The sequence below is a fragment of the Phoca vitulina genome, unplaced genomic scaffold, assembly GCF_004348235.1.
Source record: "Phoca vitulina isolate PV1807 unplaced genomic scaffold, GSC_HSeal_1.0 scaffold78, whole genome shotgun sequence".
Lineage (NCBI taxonomy): Eukaryota > Metazoa > Chordata > Mammalia > Carnivora > Phocidae > Phoca > Phoca vitulina.
Window position 1 is genome coordinate 1,198,716 of NW_022589781.1, and position 20,204 is coordinate 1,218,919.

General features: G+C 38.4%; 1 protein-coding gene across 1 annotated transcript in view; it reads right to left on the reverse strand.

The window, feature by feature from the left end:
• Positions 1-20,204, reverse strand: part of DNAH14 (dynein axonemal heavy chain 14) — a 354,473-nt gene that overhangs the window by 156,019 nt on the left and 178,250 nt on the right. Inside the window, exons 36-41 of the mRNA XM_032393957.1 lie at positions 17,583-17,672; positions 12,885-13,019; positions 8,938-9,153; positions 4,598-4,691; positions 3,120-3,328; positions 1,926-2,178 (exon numbers count right to left, since the gene is read on the reverse strand). Coding sequence (XP_032249848.1) covers positions 1,926-2,178; positions 3,120-3,328; positions 4,598-4,691; positions 8,938-9,153; positions 12,885-13,019; positions 17,583-17,672 — 997 coding nt within the window. The remainder of the gene's footprint in view (positions 1-1,925; positions 2,179-3,119; positions 3,329-4,597; positions 4,692-8,937; positions 9,154-12,884; positions 13,020-17,582; positions 17,673-20,204) is intronic.

A 20,204-nucleotide genomic window follows, 5' to 3' on the forward strand; every position in this document is an offset into this window, starting at 1 on the left:
ATACACCTGTCTCTACTCTTCCTTTCCCCACAATCTCTGGCATTCAATAAAACATTATGAGACACAAAAATAAGCATGAAAAAGAGTCCTGTTGCCAAGATACGAAGCAGTCAATAGAACAGATCCAGACATGGCCCAGGTGTTGGGAATTTAAAACAGCCCTACAATCAAACTGTTAAACATCTGACATAAAATGAACAGAGAGAGAATTTCAGCAGACCACTGAGCACTATAAAAAGAGAGTCAAATGGAAATGCTAGAAATAGAAATCACAATGACAGAGATGAGAATTCTTCCAATGGGCTTATCCACTGGACTGCATGTGGCAAAGAATCAGTGACTTGGATTATAAATCAACACAAGTTATTCAAACTGAAATATGAAGAAAGGACAAACAAAAAAATCCCACAAACCAAAAGAACAGAGCATCCTAGACCTGGGGGGGGAAGGGGGGGAGAGGAGGAATGAAAAAATATCAATATAATACTTCTAGGTGTGAGTTTTTACTTTCCTAATCTATTTAATAGTCCAGGCTCCTATTCAATCTTAGGTCTTATATTTTCTCAAATTCTAGAACAACTTGGTAATTATTTCTTGAAATATTTCCTCCCTTCTATTTACTTTAAAAAATTTCTTTCTGGAGGTTCTGTTATATGGATACTAAACTTTCAACTTTTATTCATCTTTCAACTAAATACACACCCTCACACAACATAAACATACACGTACGCATATATTATGTAAATGACTACTTCTAGTTAGTTCTGCTGAAGTGCACACAGGCACAGACGCGGTATTTCCTCTCTCTGGCGCCTCGTGCGCTGTGACCCAGGAGAGCCCTTGGGCTGTGCTGTCATCCAGCTAACCATGTCAGCATTCAACCATTTACTGTGTTCCTTCTCCTAACTCCTTCTTGCCTTGTTTCTAGTACTCCCACTTCCCTGGCTTATGCTTCTGATGAATTTAGAACTGTGCATCTGGAGGGGAAGTGGACACTCTTCCAGGCAGGAAAGTTGTGTGCTAACAACTTGTATCCACACTGACACTGCTCTTTTTCAAATGCAGTCTCTTTCTCTTAATCACTTAGACTTTAAGACGCAAAGGGGATTGGCAGTGGGAAGAAATATGCTTGTAGCTGTTCCTTAACCTAGTCAGGCGTCACTGCCAACACGCTATGTTCTTGCAGCCTCTATCTAGCTGGGCTGTGGTGTGCTGACCTGCAAAGGGAAGGCCGATGGTCTGCTCAGAGCCGTGCAAAGGGGAGAGGCCCACGTAAATATTCTCCCAGCCATGGTATCCAGCTCTCTTCTGCTCAGGACTGCTGCTCCCCCAACTGGGACCTTAACCATCTTGTCGTCCCAGGGATTTCTCACAATGTCTGTTAGTTTGATGGATCACAAACTGGGTTTTAGAGGCAGAGTTGGGAGCCTGTACTAATTACCCGTCTCGTTGGGAGCCAGACAAGAACCAGTGTCTGAAGGTAGGCGTCCTGAGTCCAGAGACTATGCTACACTATTTTCTGAATCTTTTGCTCTCACCTCACGCTACTTTCCACATTTACACCTTTGCATGATTACAGTTTACACCTTGGGTTCTGAACACATCTTCCCCACTATTTCTATCTCTAAGAATCTTTAAAACACATCAAAAGCATTCTTCCCTAATAGAGACCCTCTTAGGATTCCTTATACTCATTTTTCTTGTGACACTTCAACATATGATATCACTTTACCTTATTGATGTGCTCCTTTATAAATGGTTTCTAGTTTGTTCCATGTGCATGTCTGCTGTTGTTTCCAACAGACTAAAAATTCCCAGTGTTCCTTCCTTTGTGTTCTTTTATAAAACTCAATAGAAGGTGATGAATATAATTGGCATTGATGAGCTAGGATACAAGACCACTAACATAAGGGGGAAAAACTCACATTTTCCAAAGCCTCCATTTTTACCCATGAAGTCAAAGAAAGCATCAAGAATTCTGCACAGAGTTATAACGATCGTTACGCCTTGGACAGGAAATGGCTGATATTTCTGATACTTCTTTATAAACTGTAGTCCATCTGCAACACTATTTTTCATCATGAATTCAAGACAACTCACTCCTGTTTGACTCATAATTTTAGAAGTTTTCAAAAGCCATGACTTCGTATAAGGCTCCCATCCCAAATCAACAGGATCCTAACAATATAAAGCACAAGATAATTTTATGTAAATAAAGAAAAATAGTGTGTCCATCTTCTTTCTTACAGTCTCTTTACTTCACCACTGCCCCCGGCAAAATATGGTTCAGAATCATCATTCGTTAAAGTGCAACTGATCAAAACAGCTTAAAGAATGACCTGTCTCAACCATAAGAGACTTTTCATCATAGGAGACAAACCGAGGCTTGCTGGAGGAGCGGGAGGTTGGGGGACAGGGTAGCTGGGTGATGGGCATGAAGGAGGGCATGTGATGGAATGAGCACTGATGAATCATTGACCTCTACCTCTGAAGCCAATAATACATTATATGCCAATTAATTGGATTTAAAAAAAAAAAAAAAGAATGACCCGTCTCTGAAACGATGTGTGGTTTGTGAGCAGTCTTACAAGACTAGAAGCAACTGGGGGATTGCGTGGAGGGGGGAGCGCTGAGGTCCTGCCTCCGTGGTGACGGGAAAGGCAGCATGTAGCTTCGCCACGGTGAGCTAAACGGGTCAGAACACAGGGCTAGTCATGGCTGGTAATTAATGTCCTGGAGAGAAGAAACTTAGTCTTTGTGTCTTCCATCCCCCGCACCAGGGTACTGGGTTCCGCGAGGCCTGAGGGTCAGAGAGCACGAGCGAAAAGGCTTTGGGGCAGTCATTTCTCTCCTGGAGAAATAACCCATGCCCGCGGCCTGGCCTGCCTAGCGAGGGCCGCACTCGTTCGCCGCTGTGGGGAACACGGACCCTGCAGGTACGGAGCAGTCAGAATTACGCTCATACTCACTTCTGGGTTAGGAGGCTTCAGGGGACACAAAACTGAACCACTGCAATCACCCTGCTGAGTCCAGGGGCAATGACAGAACAATCATCAGAAATGCTGTAGATAATGACTAACAATACATTTTCTTTAAGAAATGTGTTTTTGGAAACTTACCATATAGACCATTGCGCATCGGCTGATAGTAGCAGGACTGGCCTGAGAGAGACAGTCTACTTCAAAAATCACTCGTATTTTATTAGTTAGGGCAATTCTCTCACTGTTTGCCAGGCATAATGTTCTGGTATCATCCAGCACAGAGTTTAGATTTTCTACCCAGAACGTATCCACCGGACCATCTAAAATAATCCACTGCCAATCGTAGTCTGCAGAGAAAGATATTTTTAAGGTAACTGAGAATAATCTCAGTCTCCTTTTATCACAATCTTGCAAATTTTCTATTTCGTTTGGAAAATGATATCCTAGAAAACACTAGACCAAATATGTTTATATGCAGTCTCTAACATTTAATAAATAAAAATAACTATCCACAGTATATAGTTAGTAATTCTTGAAACATTGTTTCAATATTCTTAGATTACTGCATTGTATAATCAGCCCTTAGATTCTGGATAAGAGAAGATCCACGGATTTCTCTTTTCCATAATAATGCGGTTTGTGAGTTTCCCCTTCCACCTGGACACTGTGCGGATGTGCCGCCTCTGGGAAATAGGAAAGGGAAGCAGACGCCCTTCAAGGAAAGACTCAAAAAGATTTCAGGTAGCTCACACTGTGACCCCACTGATTGCTCTGTCCATTGCTACAGGCACCGCCCTGCTGCACAGTTCTAGAAAATCCACTGGTCAAGCTAGGGGAGGAACATGTGGGTCACTGTGGACATAGAAAATAGTGAGTCACCTGAAGGACATGAGAGCCCAGCAGAAGAGGGAGGACAGCCAGGATGTGGATGGTCGGACTGGCTGACATAGGTGCCTCGGGGCCTGTCTTCAAACCCTGGAAGGGAGCTTGCTGTGCTCAAGGACTATGCTCCCGAACCTGAACCCCAAGAAGGGACACACAACAATGGAGGACTTCTGGAAGCCTCTTTCAGCACGAATGTGTGGCTAGAGGGTCACCATGGGGCCATGAAAGCACCGGTGGGGGTGGGGATGGGGCTCCAACAGCACCCTGCCCCCTCCTCCGGAGCAGAACCCCCCCTCCCCCGCCCCACACAGGCTCTCCATTACAGCAGGTGTGCAACTGTTTTTAGAGGAGTATGCTTGGGTTGTAGTACTTGGCCTGGGAATACGCACACTGTCTCGAGTCCCACTTCAGAGGCGACATTAGTTAGGTTTCCACCCAGTGTCACTTCTAACTTTAATATCTACTTGGTTCTTGGGAGATATTAATGTTGCTTTAGAAACTGAAAGGGTTATATGAGACCTACTGCTTCTATAACAGAATTGTAGATGAACATACCATAGTATGTGGTAACAGTCCCCATATTCTAAATAAACAAATTCAGAAAAAATACATAGGAAAAGAACAAAATATCATTAATCAAAATGTTTTTAAAGATAGTAATAAAGCTCATTTGGTTCAGTTTGTCTTCTCAGTTAATCAATCACTTTATTGAATCTAATAATAACACTTACCCTGACTTTCTGGAATGTTAACATCTTTCCCCTCCTCCTTCTCAAATATATTAACATCAGTATCTGCTGCATCAGAGAAATCGAGTTTGAAAACCTAAAATATGTAATCAATAATGTTAATTTGATCACGCTTTCCAAGCCCAATGGACTATATGTCAATATGCTCTCTTGAGTATAAAAACGGGAAAGTCTTAATTATCTGGCAGACTTTATTATTTATCTCCTCAACAGGGTTGAGTCCCATATAATCAGCTGGTTAGCACTGGTTTTCTTTGCCCCCAAGAGTAGGGGAAGCCGACCAAACACTAGAGCAATGCTTTGGGCACAGAGTGGGCTCCACAGAGAGACCTCACACAGGAGTGAGCACCATGCTTTGGCACAGGCCTTGCAACTCAGCAGATGGTAGCCAGCCACTTCCAATACTCAAGGCTCATCAGGGACAAGGCTATTTCCCATGATTATTTCTATTGCAAAAGTCTGCACTTCTCAGCCCTGTACCTAAGTCATTATGTTCTACTGCATTTCTTTCTCTAGATTCTTTTTTTAAATGTGGGATTATGGGTCAAATGTTCTCTGGATTTTAGTCTTTAATAAATTCTACTGGATTTCTTTTTGAAATTGTTTGTGACAATAATACTCCCACCAATAAGATGTAGGAATGTTTGTTTCTCCACATCTTTCGTTCACACCAAATGTTTCAGCTATTGACATTCTTATGTTGTGAAAACCTGATGAGAAAAAATGTGACACCTATCATTGTTACAATTTTTATTTTTTGACTGATACTTAGGCTGAGCATTTTTCATATGTCGACAATTTTCATGTGTTCTATCAACGTCCTATTCACAGCCTTCCTCATCTCCCGAGCTGTTCCATCCTTTCTTATTCGCGCCTATTTCTTACAGCACCTCATCTACAGCAGGGACACTAACTCCTATAAGATGATGTAAATATTTTCTTCCAGACTTCGGTTTGCTTTAATAAGAAGCTGTTTGTTGCAACTATTGAAAAAAACATTTTCTTATACTTACAGTCAAATAATTTTATCTTCTGTTTATGATTTTTGGGTTTTCCCAGTTTTAGTTAAGGTCTTCCTAATTCTAAAACTATGTCCCTAAATATTATTATGTTTTTATAATTTCATTTTTATATTTAGTTGGTTATTTCATCTGGAACTTTTTAACTTCCTTCCTTCCTTTCCTTTCCTTTCTTTTTTAAATTTATTTGACAGAGAGAGAGAAAGAGTGAGCAAGAGCAGGGAGAAGGAGCAGAGGGAGAGGGAGAAGCAGACTCCCCGCTGAGCAGGGACCCCAATGCAGAGGCTCGATCCCAGGACCCTGAGATCATGACCTGAGCTGAAGGCGGACGCTTAACCGACTGAGCCACCCAGGTGCCCCTAGAATTTTATTTCTGGGTAGGGAATGAGGTAAGGGTCTTTCTATGTTTTCACATCAGAAAATAGCAAACTATATAAACAGTGAATTCAGTAAGGAATGTTTTTCCTGCTGATTAGAAATATTACTTCAGTAGCATATTAAATTCCTATATATATCTGAATGTTTCTGGACTCCGTCTGGTTCCATTTCTGTGTGAGTACGTTCTGGGGTTTTTATTCAGGTTTTTTTTTTTTATTAAAATGTTTTATTTATTTATTCATGAGAGTCAGAGAGAGAGAGAGAGAGAGAGAGAGAGAGGCAGAGGCAGAGGGAGAAGCAGGCTCCCCGCCTAGCAGGGAGCCCGATGCGGGACTCGATCCCAGGACCCTGGGATCATGACCTGAGCCGAAGGCAGACGCTTAACCATCTGAGCCACCCAGGCGCCCCTTTATTCAGGTTTTGAAAAGTACTATCTTTTTTTTTCTTTTCCTGAAATATACTCACAACTCAACATTACATTAGTCTCAGGTATGCAATATAATGAATTCAATATTTGTATAGATTGTGAAATGATCACCACAATAAGTCTAGTTAACATCCATCACCACACATAGGTAAATATTTTTTTCTTGTGGTGAGAACTCTGAAGACCCACTTTCTTACCAACGTTTGAATATACAATACAGTATTATTAGCTACGGTCACTGTATTATATTGTACCTCACTGTTTTGATTACAGTATGGATTTGTTCTAAAATTAATATAGAACATTTTAGAAATACAAAAGCACTATGGTTTTCTGCCCAGATTTTTTTGAACTCTTGGAACATTTATACTTCCTAATGAACTTTAAAGTCATTTAATTTGATTTTTTTTAAGTGGGACTTTGCTTGGAAAGGCATTATATCTATATATAATTTGGTATAGATTGGCATTTTTAGGATGGAAGTCTTTCCATACAGGAATACAGTATCTCTTTCATTTATTCAATTTTTGCCAACTGTATAGGTATTCCTGTCTCCCTCCCTGCTACCCCCCCCATGACAAGTTCCTTTCTTTTACATTTATTCCAATATATTTTTTATAGATTTTTGCCACTGTTAGCAGAATTTTTCTTATTTCCATTTCTAACTGGTGACAATTAGTATAAAGAATTTAATTACGGCCACTTTACTATATTCCTTCTCTATCAATTACTGAGAAAGATGCAATAAAATCTCACGCTAAATGTGATTTATCAATTTCTCTACAAAATTCTGTTGTTTTCTCTACACATTCTTACATTACGTCATAGGCACATAATAGTTCAGAACTGCACCAATAGTTCAGAGTGCACCAATAGCACACTGTTGTACCCCAATTTTATAATAATTCTTGACATCTGGCAGATCCAGATTCTTCCCCTTGCTTTTTTAATTCAGGAATATCAGGGATCTTGGTTCTTCTATACACATTTTAGAATCAGTTTGTCAAGGTCTTAAAAACTACTTTAGCTTTCTATTTCAAAACTTAATGCAAAGCTCCAGTAATCAAACGTGGCATTTGCATAAGGGTAGACAAAGATGAATGGAACAGAATTGAGAGTCTAGAAATAAATCCCTACATTTATGGATCAGTTGATTTTGACAAGCGTGACAAGCGTGACAAGCGTGACAAGACAATTCAACGTGGGAAAGAACAGGCTTTTCAACAAATAGTTCTGGAACAACTGGATATTCAGATGCAAAAGAATGAATTGGGATCCCTTCCTTATACTGAACACAAAAATCAACCCAAAATAGACCAAAGACCTAAATATAAAAGTGAGAACTATAAAACTCTTACAATAAAGCATAGAAGAAAGTCTTTTGACCTTGAATTATACAAAGCTTTCTTCAGATATGAAGAAACAAGTGACAAAGGAAAAAATAGATTGAACTTCATCAAGGTTAAAAACTTTAATGTTTCAAAGGATACCATCAAGAAAATAAAGACAACCCACAAAATGAAAGAAAGTGTTTGTAAATCATAGTCTCTGATAAGGGACTTGTATCTAGGGAAAAAAATACATATGGATTGGAAGACTTAATATTTTTTTTTCATTTTAATTCCAGTGTAGTTAACATACAGTGTTATATTAGTTTCAGGTGTACAATATAGTGGTCCAACAATTCTATACATTACTCATATGTGGAATTTAAGAAACAAAACAAATGAGCCAAAGGGGGGAAAAAGAGAGAGAGAGAAAGAGAAACAAGCCAAGAAATGACTCTTACCTCTAGAGAACACACTGATGGTCACCAGAGGGGAGGTGGGTGGGGGGATGGGGAAAATAGGGAAAGGGGACTAAGGAGGGCACCTGCCGTGATGAGCACCGGGTGAGGTATGGAACTGCTGAATCACTATATTGTACACCTGAAACTAATATTACACTCTATGTTAACTAATCAGAATTTAAATAAAAACTTAAAAAAAAATCTTTGCTTATCTGTTTGGTTGTAAACGCCATTCTTCTGTTAATATATTTTGGCTAATGAAATTTACTAGTATTTTCTACTTATAACTAATGAGAATACAACATTCAAATTTTTGTTTGCGATTTATGTTGATTTTGTGATGAATTTTGTATCAAAAACTTTTTCACCTTTCCAGTAAAGTATTTCCATACCTCATTCATTTATAAGGTATACCGGTGGTGACAGAATCACTAGATCATCCTCCGCTTACACTTAACCCACTCTGTGTTACTTTAAAAGCCAGTATCTTTCATTTTATTTTATTGTTTACCAAGCATTTTGAAGCACAGTGTCATATTTTCTGTTTTCTTAATAGCTTCTAATTTTTCTCCTTTTTTAAAACTGATCATAATAATTTTTAAATTTACTTTAATACTGGTAAGCATCTAATAATGCTTAAATATCAATCTTTAAACAATAAAGTAATCCACAATAATCAAATAAAAATAATCCTTCCATATTAACTTACATTAGATGCATCTGAGATTCTTGATTTCAGTCCGAAATCGCTGTCTTTCTTTGAGTTCCTTGCAGTGTTAAAATATACATAATTTCGAACTGCTGTTGATAATAATCCATCAGTCCATTCCATAGTATTAGGATTCAGTTGTCCATATAGTTCACCAACAGTGATACACTTTGGATTTAAAACACAAATATCTACTTTTCCTTTTCTTCCTGGAATCTGAAAAAAATCCAGTGTGGTTTCTTAAAGGCATTAACTATAGTACAATTATTTAAATTTTTGCACTGTTAACACCAAAGAGTTTTAGGAGAGTTCTTACCCTCCAAAGAAAGAGACCCTAATAATCTCTGATCATCAACTAATGATCTAGCAATTTGGTATCTATTTGAAGAAAACAAAAACACTAATTTGAAAAGTTACATGCACCCCTATGTTCATTTCAATATTATTTACAATGACCAAAATGTAGAAGCAACCTAAATGTCCACTGATGGATGAATGGATAAAGAAGATGTGGTGTGTATACATACACATGCACACACACACACACACACACACACACATATATATATGATGGAATCCTACTCATCATTAAAAAAAGAATGAAATCTTTCCATTTGTAACAACATGGAAAAAATAGATTGAACTTGATCATCAAGGTTAAAAACTTTTGTGTTTCAAAGGATACCATCAAGAAAATAAAGACAACCCACAAAATGAAAGAAAGTGTTTGTAAATCATATTCTCTGATAAGGGACTTGTATCTAGAAAATTTTATATATATATATATATATATATATATATATATATATATATATACACATATATAGATTGGAAGATTGGTTTTTTTTTAATTTTAATTCCACTGTAGTTAACATACAGTGTTATATTAGTTTCAGGGGTACAATATAGTGATTCAACAATTCTATATAATACTCATATGTGGAATTTAAGAAACAAAACAAATGAGAAAAGGGGAAAAAAGAGAGAGAGAGAGACAAGCCAAGAATAATCTTAGGATTATGCTCAGGAAATGAGTCAGAGAGAGAAAGACAAATACCACCTGATTTCACTTATATGTGGAATCTAAAAGACAAAACAAACCCAAGACTCATAGATACAGAGAGTATGTTGGTGTTCCCAGAGGGGAAAGGTATTGGGAGGGGGACCAAAATAGGTGAAAGAAATCAAGAAGTACAAAATTCCAGCTATATAATAAATAAGTCATGGGGCTGCAATGCACAGCATGGGGAATATAGTCAACAATACTATATTAATTCTGTACAGTGACGTGGTAACTAGACTAGTGGTGATCATTTCACAATATATATAAATGTCAAATAACTATGTTGTACACCTGAAACAATATTATACTATATGTCAATTATACCTCAATAAAAAAGGAAATAAGTATTAAATAAAGACACAAATAAATAGTAACAGAAATAAAGTATGGACATTACTACTGCCTTGCAGAAATTAAAAGGATTATAAGAAAACACTATGAATGACTGTACGCCAAATTATATAATCTCCAGGATACGGATAAATTCCTAGAAATAACAAAAATTATCAAAACTGACTCAAGAAGAAATAGAAAATCTCAACAGATCTGTAACAAGCAGAGAGACTGAATCAGTAATTAAAATCTCCAAGAAAGAAAGTCCAAAATCAGATAGTAGATGAGTTTTACCAAACATCTGAAAATGAATTAACACCAACCTGACTCAAATTCTTGCAAAAAATAGAAAAGGAGGGAATACTTCCTAACACATTCTATGAGGCTAGAATTATCCTGATACCAAATCCACTCAAAAACACCCTAAGAAAACGACACACCCGTGTCCTCTATGAATAGAGATGCAAAAACCCTCAAGAAAGTGCTAGCAAACTGACTGCAGCAGCACAATGATTGACCATGACCAGATGAGCTTTGTCTTAGCAATGGAGGGTGGGTTCAACAAAAGAAAATCAATCATACTAACACAACAAAAGAAACAAGCTGCATGATCACATAAAGAGAGGCAGAAAAAACATCTGATAAAATTTCACACCCTTTCATGATAAAAACATTCAACAAACTAGAAAGGAACTTCCTTACTATAATCAGGGGTATTTATGAAAAACCCACAGATGATATCATACTCGATGGTGAAAGGCTGAAAGCTTTCTCCCTAAAATCAGGCACGAGGCAAGAATTCCCATTTTCACCACTGCTATAAACACTATACTGAAAGTCCTAGCCTGGTAATTAGGTGAGAAATAAAATAAAAAGCATCCAAATTGCAAAGAGAGAGTAAAAGTATCTCTATTTAAATATGACATGATTCTATTTTTGAAAATCCCAAAGAATCTACAAAACAACTACTAGAGCTAATATATGAACCAGCATATTTGTAGGATACAAGATCAACACAAAAATCAGTTCATTTCCATATAGCAGCAATGAACACACTACAGCAACAACAAAAATTAAGAAATTCCAAGTCCATTATAATAGCATCCAAAGAATAAAATGCTTTGGAATAAATTTAATCAAGAAGGAGAAAGACATATATTGAGAACTACAGAAAAGAAAACAAATTTTCTTGCTTACTGAAAGAACGAACTAAAAATGGAAAGAAACTGCACACTAGCTGAAAAAAAAATCTGCAGAACTGAAAAGCTGACTTTCTAAAACTTTCAGAATAGACTGCTGAGTCTTTAAATAAGATAACTGAAGTACACATTATTTATTGGAATCTAACCTTATATGGAATAAGAATACCATCTGATTTCACTCATATGTGGAATTTAAGAAACAAAACAGATGAACATATGGGAAGGGGGGAAAGAGAGGGAAACAAACCATAAGAGATTCTTAATGAGGGAGAACAGACTGAGGGCTGATGGAGGGAGGGGTGTGGGGGATGGACTAGATGGGGGATGAGGATTAAGGAGGGCACTTGTCATGATGAGCACTGGGTGTTATACATAAGTGATGAATCACTGAATTCTACTCCTGAAAGCATTATTACACTATTAACTAGAATTTAAATAAAAATGTGAAAAAAATAAAATAAAAATGTCATTAAAAAAAAATATATATATATACATATCATGAAAAATCAGGAGTTATTCTAGGAATTCAAGGACAATTTAACATTAGCAAATCTATCAACATAGCTTATTAACCAATTAAAATATAAAAAATGGATTCTGAAAAGTTATTTCATAAATTCCAAAAGTCAAAACCAAAGTATAATGAGAACGGAAGAAAATTCCCAATGTATGAAAGAACTTTATCATACACAAAAAGCAAATACAGTATTATTATTATTATTATTTTTAAAGATTTTATTTATTTATTTGACAGAGAGAGACACAGCAAGAGAGGGAACACAAGCAGGGGGAGAGGGAGAAGGAGAAGCCGACTCCCTGCTGAGCAGGGAGCCTGACGTCGGGCTCAATCCTAGGATCCTGGGATCACGACTTGAGCCAAAGGCGGACGCTTAACTGACTGAGCCACCCAGGCACCCCGCAAATACCATATTAAATGTAGTAATATTAACTGCATTTCAGATAAAGTAAGGAACAAGATATTATTACAGTTAACACTGTCTTGGAGGGTTAATCAATGCAGTAATATAAATTATATAAATATTACGAGACAAAATTATATTCATTTGAAGACGATTCAATTGATCACCTATAAAAACAATTACAATTTAACGTTACCAGTCCATGAAGGTGACTAAATACAAAATATATAATCCAATAAATTTATTTTACACTAGTAATTACTAGTTTGAGATTCAAAAAAAAAATCCCACTTACTACAATGATTCCTAACTACAAAATTCCTAGCAATAAATTTAACAAGACTATACTTATGTAAATAGGACATAAAATGTTACTGAAGTATAAAGTAAGATCTGAAGAAATAGGGAAACATACTACTTAGTATTTACCTGTGAAATAGATTCCCTTTCTTTACTTGATAGGAAGTCTTCAACTGGTGATAGTGTTAATGCTCTTTCTAAAACTCTTCTGACTGTTGTCTTTCCTCCACATGTTGGACCTACTAACATCACACCAACACAAGCCTAAAACAAAAGTGCAGATTTATGATTTAATTTTGGTTCACTGATGGATAAGCTAAGCTGAAATCTGAAGGTAATACATCTCTGTATTCACAAACCCTTCCTTCAAATCACTGTTTAATCTATTATAATCTGGGTTCTGTTTTCATTGACTAGATTAATGTCAAAATAAACAGAAATCTCCTAATTTTAAAATTCAAAGGATAACTTTCAATTCTTAATATTTGACAGTTTATCTTTTTCTAAATCTCCTTTATTTCTGTACTTTTCTCTAAGATTGGCTTCTGTAATATGATTTATCTCAGCTTTCCTCTTCTCTAGTCTTTTCTCTCTTTTGAGTTTTGAATGTCATTTCCATGTTAGTCTTCCCTAATTCATCCTACTCTCTCTCTCTTCTCTCTACATTGGCCCTACCAATCTCATCAACTTGAATATCTTTAACTACAACCTAAGTGCTAATGACTTCCTAATGCATTTATTTTTTCCAGTCTTTGGTTCTATGTGCCTGAGTGACATTTCAGTGCTCTACTAGATACTTCCATCTGGATGTCTCACATGATTTTCAGAGTCAACATAATCTAATCTACACCTTCTTTTCCCACTTGTTGCTTCTCTTATTTCCTGATCTAGTTAATAAAACCACTAAGTACCCATTGTCCAAAGTTCCTCATCTCTTATAAAATTTGCTTGATCCTATCTTCTTCTGCCCAACCCAATCACAATTGGTGTTACAGAGCAAATGTTTGCATCTCCCTAAAATTCAAATGTTGAGGCTGACACCCAATGGGATACTATTGGAGGTGAGGCCTTTGATAGGTAATTAGGTTTAGATGAGGCCAAGAGGGTGGGCCTGTGATGGGATTAGTGTCCTTACAAGAGGGAGAGGGACCAGAGTTCAACATCTCTCCACCATGTGAGATCTCACACAGCGAGAAGGTGACTATCTGCAAGCCAGGAAGAGCGCTCTTACCAGAAACCAAATCTGCTAGCACTTTGATCTTAAACTTCCCAGCCTCCAGAACTGTGAGAAATAAATGTCTGTTGTTTAAGCCACCCCATCTATGGTATTTTGTTATGTCAGCCCAAATGGACTAAGCCAAGGAGGAAAGGGTCAGATGCTAAAGCTCTTAAAAAGTGTCCGTCACCATCTCTTGTAGACTATTGTAATAGCATTAAAGAAATGATTATCTTTAATAATGTATCAAATAAATACATTAAAATTCAAATACGGATAAAGCTAAAAGAGTTTTCACTTCCATTCTAATCTCTTTATCCTCATGTAGGTTTGTGGTTCTCTGGTCTATCACTGGCAAGGTCAGAAGGGGTCCAGAAGCCTTGCATGACAAATGGAATTAGATGTTCAAGAACGCAGCTAACTGGCCACACTGGTGTCCTGGCTTTACACGAAAGAGGGGCAGCTGTCCCTCTGGGAGCAACCTTACCCCCTACTTCCCCTCCTGGAGCAAAGCTGCTGGCTCAGTGAAGCCCTTGATTTACAAAGATCCCGTCAATGCCTTGGTCTGGTTTACTGGTGGCTCAGCCTAGCTGAGACCTGAAGGCTCCCGCTGTTCCTCCTCAGAGCCAGCTATGAAGACCCAAGAGCAGACGTGTCAGGTCTGCTCATGGTGAGAACTCTGTGGCTTGGGCAGTGGCCTAGCTATTTGGTCTGTCCCTTGGGAAATTACAGACTACAAGATTAAAGAAAATCCTCTCTGGGGTTGTGAACTGTGGAAACAAATCGGGGCTGCTAAGCAAACTACCAGAGTTACTCGTGGGCCCATGACGAGGACCCAGAATCAAGCTGCTGATCAAGCCTGCCCTTCCCAGACTATCATGATCGTTGTATGGACACACGTCACACTGGATGTGGCAACGTGTTCTCCATCACAGAACTCACAAAGGACTATGTGTTTGTGACACAGGGACTACTGCTGCACTCCAGACTCCAGTCTCACGGTGGGAAAAGTCGCACTGCCTGGGGCACGAATGACCCCCACATACTCCTGGCAGGTCCTACATCAGATCTGTGCCCCCCTCTCCTGGGGCTATTGGTGGTGACTCACTGACACTAACTATTTCAAGCTATGGGACTGCTGTTTTGGTCCAATCAGCTAACTCTAGCCACACCATTATGTTTCTTGAGATGAAATTTGTGTCATTTGGATTTCTGGACCATCTGCAGTCTGACAATGGTATACCTTTTATTGCAAGAGTCTCTTAACCATGAGCTGATGGTCAAGATATTTTATGGGCCTTCTCTGTTCCCTACCATCCATACACATCTGGTATTATTGAGCATTGGAACAGCCTTCTCAAAGACTGACTCCAAAGATTTCTGACTCCATCCCCCTTCCCTTCTCTTTGTCCACACACCTTACCAGGGAGGGTTGGTCATTGAATGTGGACATCCCTAGAAGGGGATCATTTCCTTTCATCTGCTTCCTGGGTAATTATCAGCATAAAAGAGATGGGGGATTACAGAGATCTATTTTGAGAATTTGGGATTCATCCTAACCATTCCTGAGCATGGTGCTTCTTTCTGTTCCCTAATGACAACCCCAGGCCACCCTGATTGTACACATTCCAAAATGGGGCCCAGAGGGTTCACATTTAATTCTGGTTCAACTGCCTGGATTCTCTTGGATTGACCTGGTCTTAGGCCATAAGGGTAGTGAATGGGGATATAAGGATAATTGCTGAACTGGGGCATACCAATTTTGTGGCAATGCAAGCACAGCAAAAACCCAGACACCTAGGGGGGACATGCCTCGGACCATGGAGTAGGCGGGGATGGATGACTATTGAAGATAGTCTCCTCTGAGAATTAAATCTTGGGGACACAGCTACTGCTGTTGCTGAGTGATAAACGGTCCTTTCTGACCCAGGAGTCTGGTGCTTTCTGCCGCCGTGAAGCTGTGCCAGGCTAACTTGTTAAATCCACCCAATATGTTCATGAAGGGAAAAATGTGATATCATAAAATGAAAATTCTCACCACCAGCTATTCATTCAATTCTATCCCAATAAAAATCCAAATAGGATTTTTTAATTTTAATTTTAATTTTTATTATTTTACTGGCAGTCAATCAAATGATTATCGAAGAATCGGGAAAATAACAAAGAGGGAGGATTATGGCAGGGCTCAGGACAAGACAGGCACCCTGACCTTGGCGTGTTAGATAGATTAAGCTGGAGGAGTCTTTTCCCACGGCAGAAGCAGGATGCTCACTCTGACCTCCCCCACCTCACCTTTCTTCCCTGAAACAGGTCATAAAAGTCCCACGTGAGAGGTGCCCTCCTCGTACCCGAAGGACAGAAACATCCTTATGGGGAATGTGGGGCTGACAGGCTGTATGAGCAAACCTGGTTCGACTGCCCGTATCTTCCTAGTTACTTCTTCACACCTACTACCCCCCAGCCCAAACCCCTCTGCCCTGCCAACTCTGCACAAAGTCATTGTTTCTTTATTTAAAAGGTATAAAGCCTCCAGTTCTGGTCACTTCTTTGGGTCTCTCTATTCTCTTGTGAAGGCTCCCTTGTAAAAAAATATCAATTACAGTAAAATGTGCGTGTTTTTCTCCTGCTAATCTGTCTTTGTCAATTTGATTTTCAGACTCAGCCAGGAACCCTAAGAGGGTCAGGGATAGCTTTCTTTTTTTCTCTTACAATTGGTACTACCAGATATGGAGACCTATTGTAAAGCTAGGGCAATTAAGACTGGTGTTGTCGTAAGATAAAGACCAAAATAATAAAATATGGAAGACATCAACAAAGAAAAATTTAGATTGGAAACATGGTATGTGAGAGAAATAGCAAATCAGTGGGGAAAAGTCTTGGGAAAACTGGCTATCCATCTGAGGAAAAATAGATCCATATTTGGCATCTTAAAGAAAAATTCCAGACAATTTAAAAGTAGGAAATGCAAATACAAAAAAATTTTAGAAAAAAAATCATAGAAAATATCTTTATGAAATAGGATAGAAAAGATTTCTAAAAATTCACAAAAACACAAACCATAAAAACAAGATCAATGGACTTTAATGCATTAACAATGTCTCCTGCACCACTGAACACTAGGAACATATCTGAAAACCTAAGACTTAGAGAATTTACCTGTAATGCATATAAACAATAAGGAGATAGGATATTAAAATGCATAATGAAAAGTCTACACACACTTGGTAAGAAAGACAAAAAACCCAAATGATAAATGAGTACGTTACATAATCTGGCAATTTGTAGGAAACTCAAATGGCAAAGAAATAGATATGAGAATGTACAATTTTACTAATAATCAGGGAAATGCACCGTCTTTTCCAAAGGTTCATTCATGGGGACAGAAAATTCAAAGAAGGTATAGCTATGTGAGGCAGAACATTTATACCATATGTGTAGGGTTTTTTAGAATCATGTGGTAAGGGGACAAAGGGGAAGAAGATTAATCTGTTCAAAGTTAAGTGAGGGTAAATAACTGAGTCAATCACTTCATTGTTATCCTGGTTTTCTCCTTGATCAGAACTATTAAAATTCAGGAGCAAAGAGCTGCTAACATGCCATTCCACACTTACCTGAAGTTGATTATAAAACTGTATGATTTTCTTTTTCTGAGCTGGCCATTGTTGTAAGCCCAACTGTTGTGTTGCAATAAATATTGCTTTCTAAAGAAAATAAATACATTAATTTAAAGTGCATTGCAAATTAGACCCTTAATACATAATCCTACAAAATCTCTCTTAACGATGTACCGAATACTGCACTTTAAGACAGTAGTTCTTAATTTCACCAACCTGAGATACTACTTACCCCCAAAATATAATACACACAATATGTTATGTTCACAGATCCCCGGTAGCAAACTTATAGACCCTCCCCCAGTTTAAGAATTCATTCTTAGGGTGCCTGGGAGGCTCAGTCTGTTGAGCATTCAACTCTTGATTTCAGCTCAGGTCCCGATCTCAGGGTCCTGGGATTGAGCCCCGCCTCCGTTAGTAAGGAGTCAGTTTGAGATTCTCTCTTCCCTTTCCCTCTGGCCCTCCCCCAGCTCATGCTCTCTCTCTAAATAAATAAATCTTTAAAAAAAGAATTCATTCTTTAAGATGTATTTAAGAATTGTTACCATAGTACCATTGTCTATTCATCATACACTAAAAGAAAATTTAAAAGAGTCTATATCTTTGTGTAATTCCAATCACATTAAGGTAGTTTTTCAGCTTTGTAACAATTATTTTAATGTTTCACTGTTAAGAATATTCTAGGATAGTAAGTATAATTTGTAAGTTTGAGGACTTGACGTGGTTAGACATTCAAACATCCAGTAAGTGGCTGCAGCTTGGAAATATTCTTAATATTTTAATGCAGGAATTATAAGGGCAGCCCCATTTCCTTCTAAAGTGGGTTTAGGGGTGCCTGGGGGCTCAGTGGGTGAAATGTCTGCCTTCAGCTCAGGTCATGATCCCAGCATCCTGGGATCGAGTCCCACGTCGGGCTCCCTGCTCAGCGGGGAGTCTGCTTCTCCCTCTCCCTCTGTCCCCTGGCTCAGTGCTCTCTTTCTCTCTCTCTCTTTCTATCTCAAAAAAAAAAAAAAACCTTTAAAAAAATAAAGTGGGGTTTATTTCAGTGTCGATACTATCGGTAACTGCCTACAGAAAAAAGCGGGATCTATCCTTTTCCTCACTGACCTCTCCTACTGCACTTCTCATTCCTTGCATTCCCACGATGGGGCAAAGGTGCTGCTGAAGGAGACACAGACACTCAGCAGGACTGTGCAAATGGAGAAAACGTAGCTCCTGTGGCCAGGCTACCGGAGGTTGGAAATCAGCTGAGAGAAACCTCTTTTATTTTTTTAAATTTTATTTTATGTACATTCAATTAATTAACATATAGTGTATTATTAATTTCAGGGGTAGAGGTCAGTGATTCATCAGCTGCATACAACACCCAGTGCTCATTACATCATGTTCCCTCCTTCATGCCCGCCACCCAGTCACCCCATCCCCCCCACCCCACCTCCCCTCCAGCAAGCCTGTTTGTTTCCTGTACTTAAGAGTCTCTTATGGTTTGTCTCTAGTTTCATCTTGTTTTATTTTTCCCTCCCTTCCTCTACCTCCTCTGTTTTGCTTCTTAAATTCCACCTATGAGTGAGCTCATATGATAATTGTCTTTCTCTGACTTATTTCGCTCAGCATAATGCCCTCCAGTTCCATCCACGTCGTTGCAAATGGCAAGATTTCATTCCATTTGATGGCTGCATAATATTCCATTGTATATATATATATATATACAGCACTTCTTCTTTATCCATTCATCTGTCGATGGACATCTGGGCTCTTTCCGTAGTTTGGCTATTGTGGACATTGCTGCTATAAACATCGGGGTGCAGGTGTCCCTTTGAATCACCACATTTGTATCTTTGGGGTAAATACCCAGTAGTGCAATGAGAGCAACCTCTTTTAAATGGAGGTGATGAGACACACCCTTAAGGCCTGAACGTGGAGCAGTTTTAGATGCGGGGGCTAGGAATTCTCTATCACAGACAATACAAACCTAGACACCTGCCTGGATGTAAGCCAACAGTCCACAGGAGTGGACTAGGGATAGCATGGGATACACAGAGGATCAGCAGAAGTGGGATAATCAAAAGAAGAGATATTCAGACAGGTCATCCCTCCTGGTTAAAGATTTTCACAATTCCTTACTTTGGAAGGTTTTGAAATAAAATCATAATCCTACTGTAAAGTATTTATGGGTGTAAATGATGTTCTGAAGAGTCAACTGCATGGCAAACTATACATCATTTATTCCAGGATATGGTTTCGGTAATTCTGTTAATCCTGTGGTTGCCCTGAGTTAACGACACCCCCACCCCCACACTGTAGATATTGTTAGAGACAGAAATGTGAATAAGTTAGAGAGATTCCAATTGCCTATTGCATGCAATTTAGATTCCTGTACCTCAAATGAACAAGAAGTGGAAACAGCACACCTACAATATATTATTTAACAACATATATTCCTATATGGATATGCTATATGTGACTGATCACTGTGTAAACCATCAAAAATACACCATTAAATAAAAGACTGGATTATTCCAAATTTAATATTAGACCTATAAATTATGAACTGTGCCATTTCTTGAGCCATACATTAGTATTTGGCAACATTTTGTTAACAGTTTATTTATTTATTTA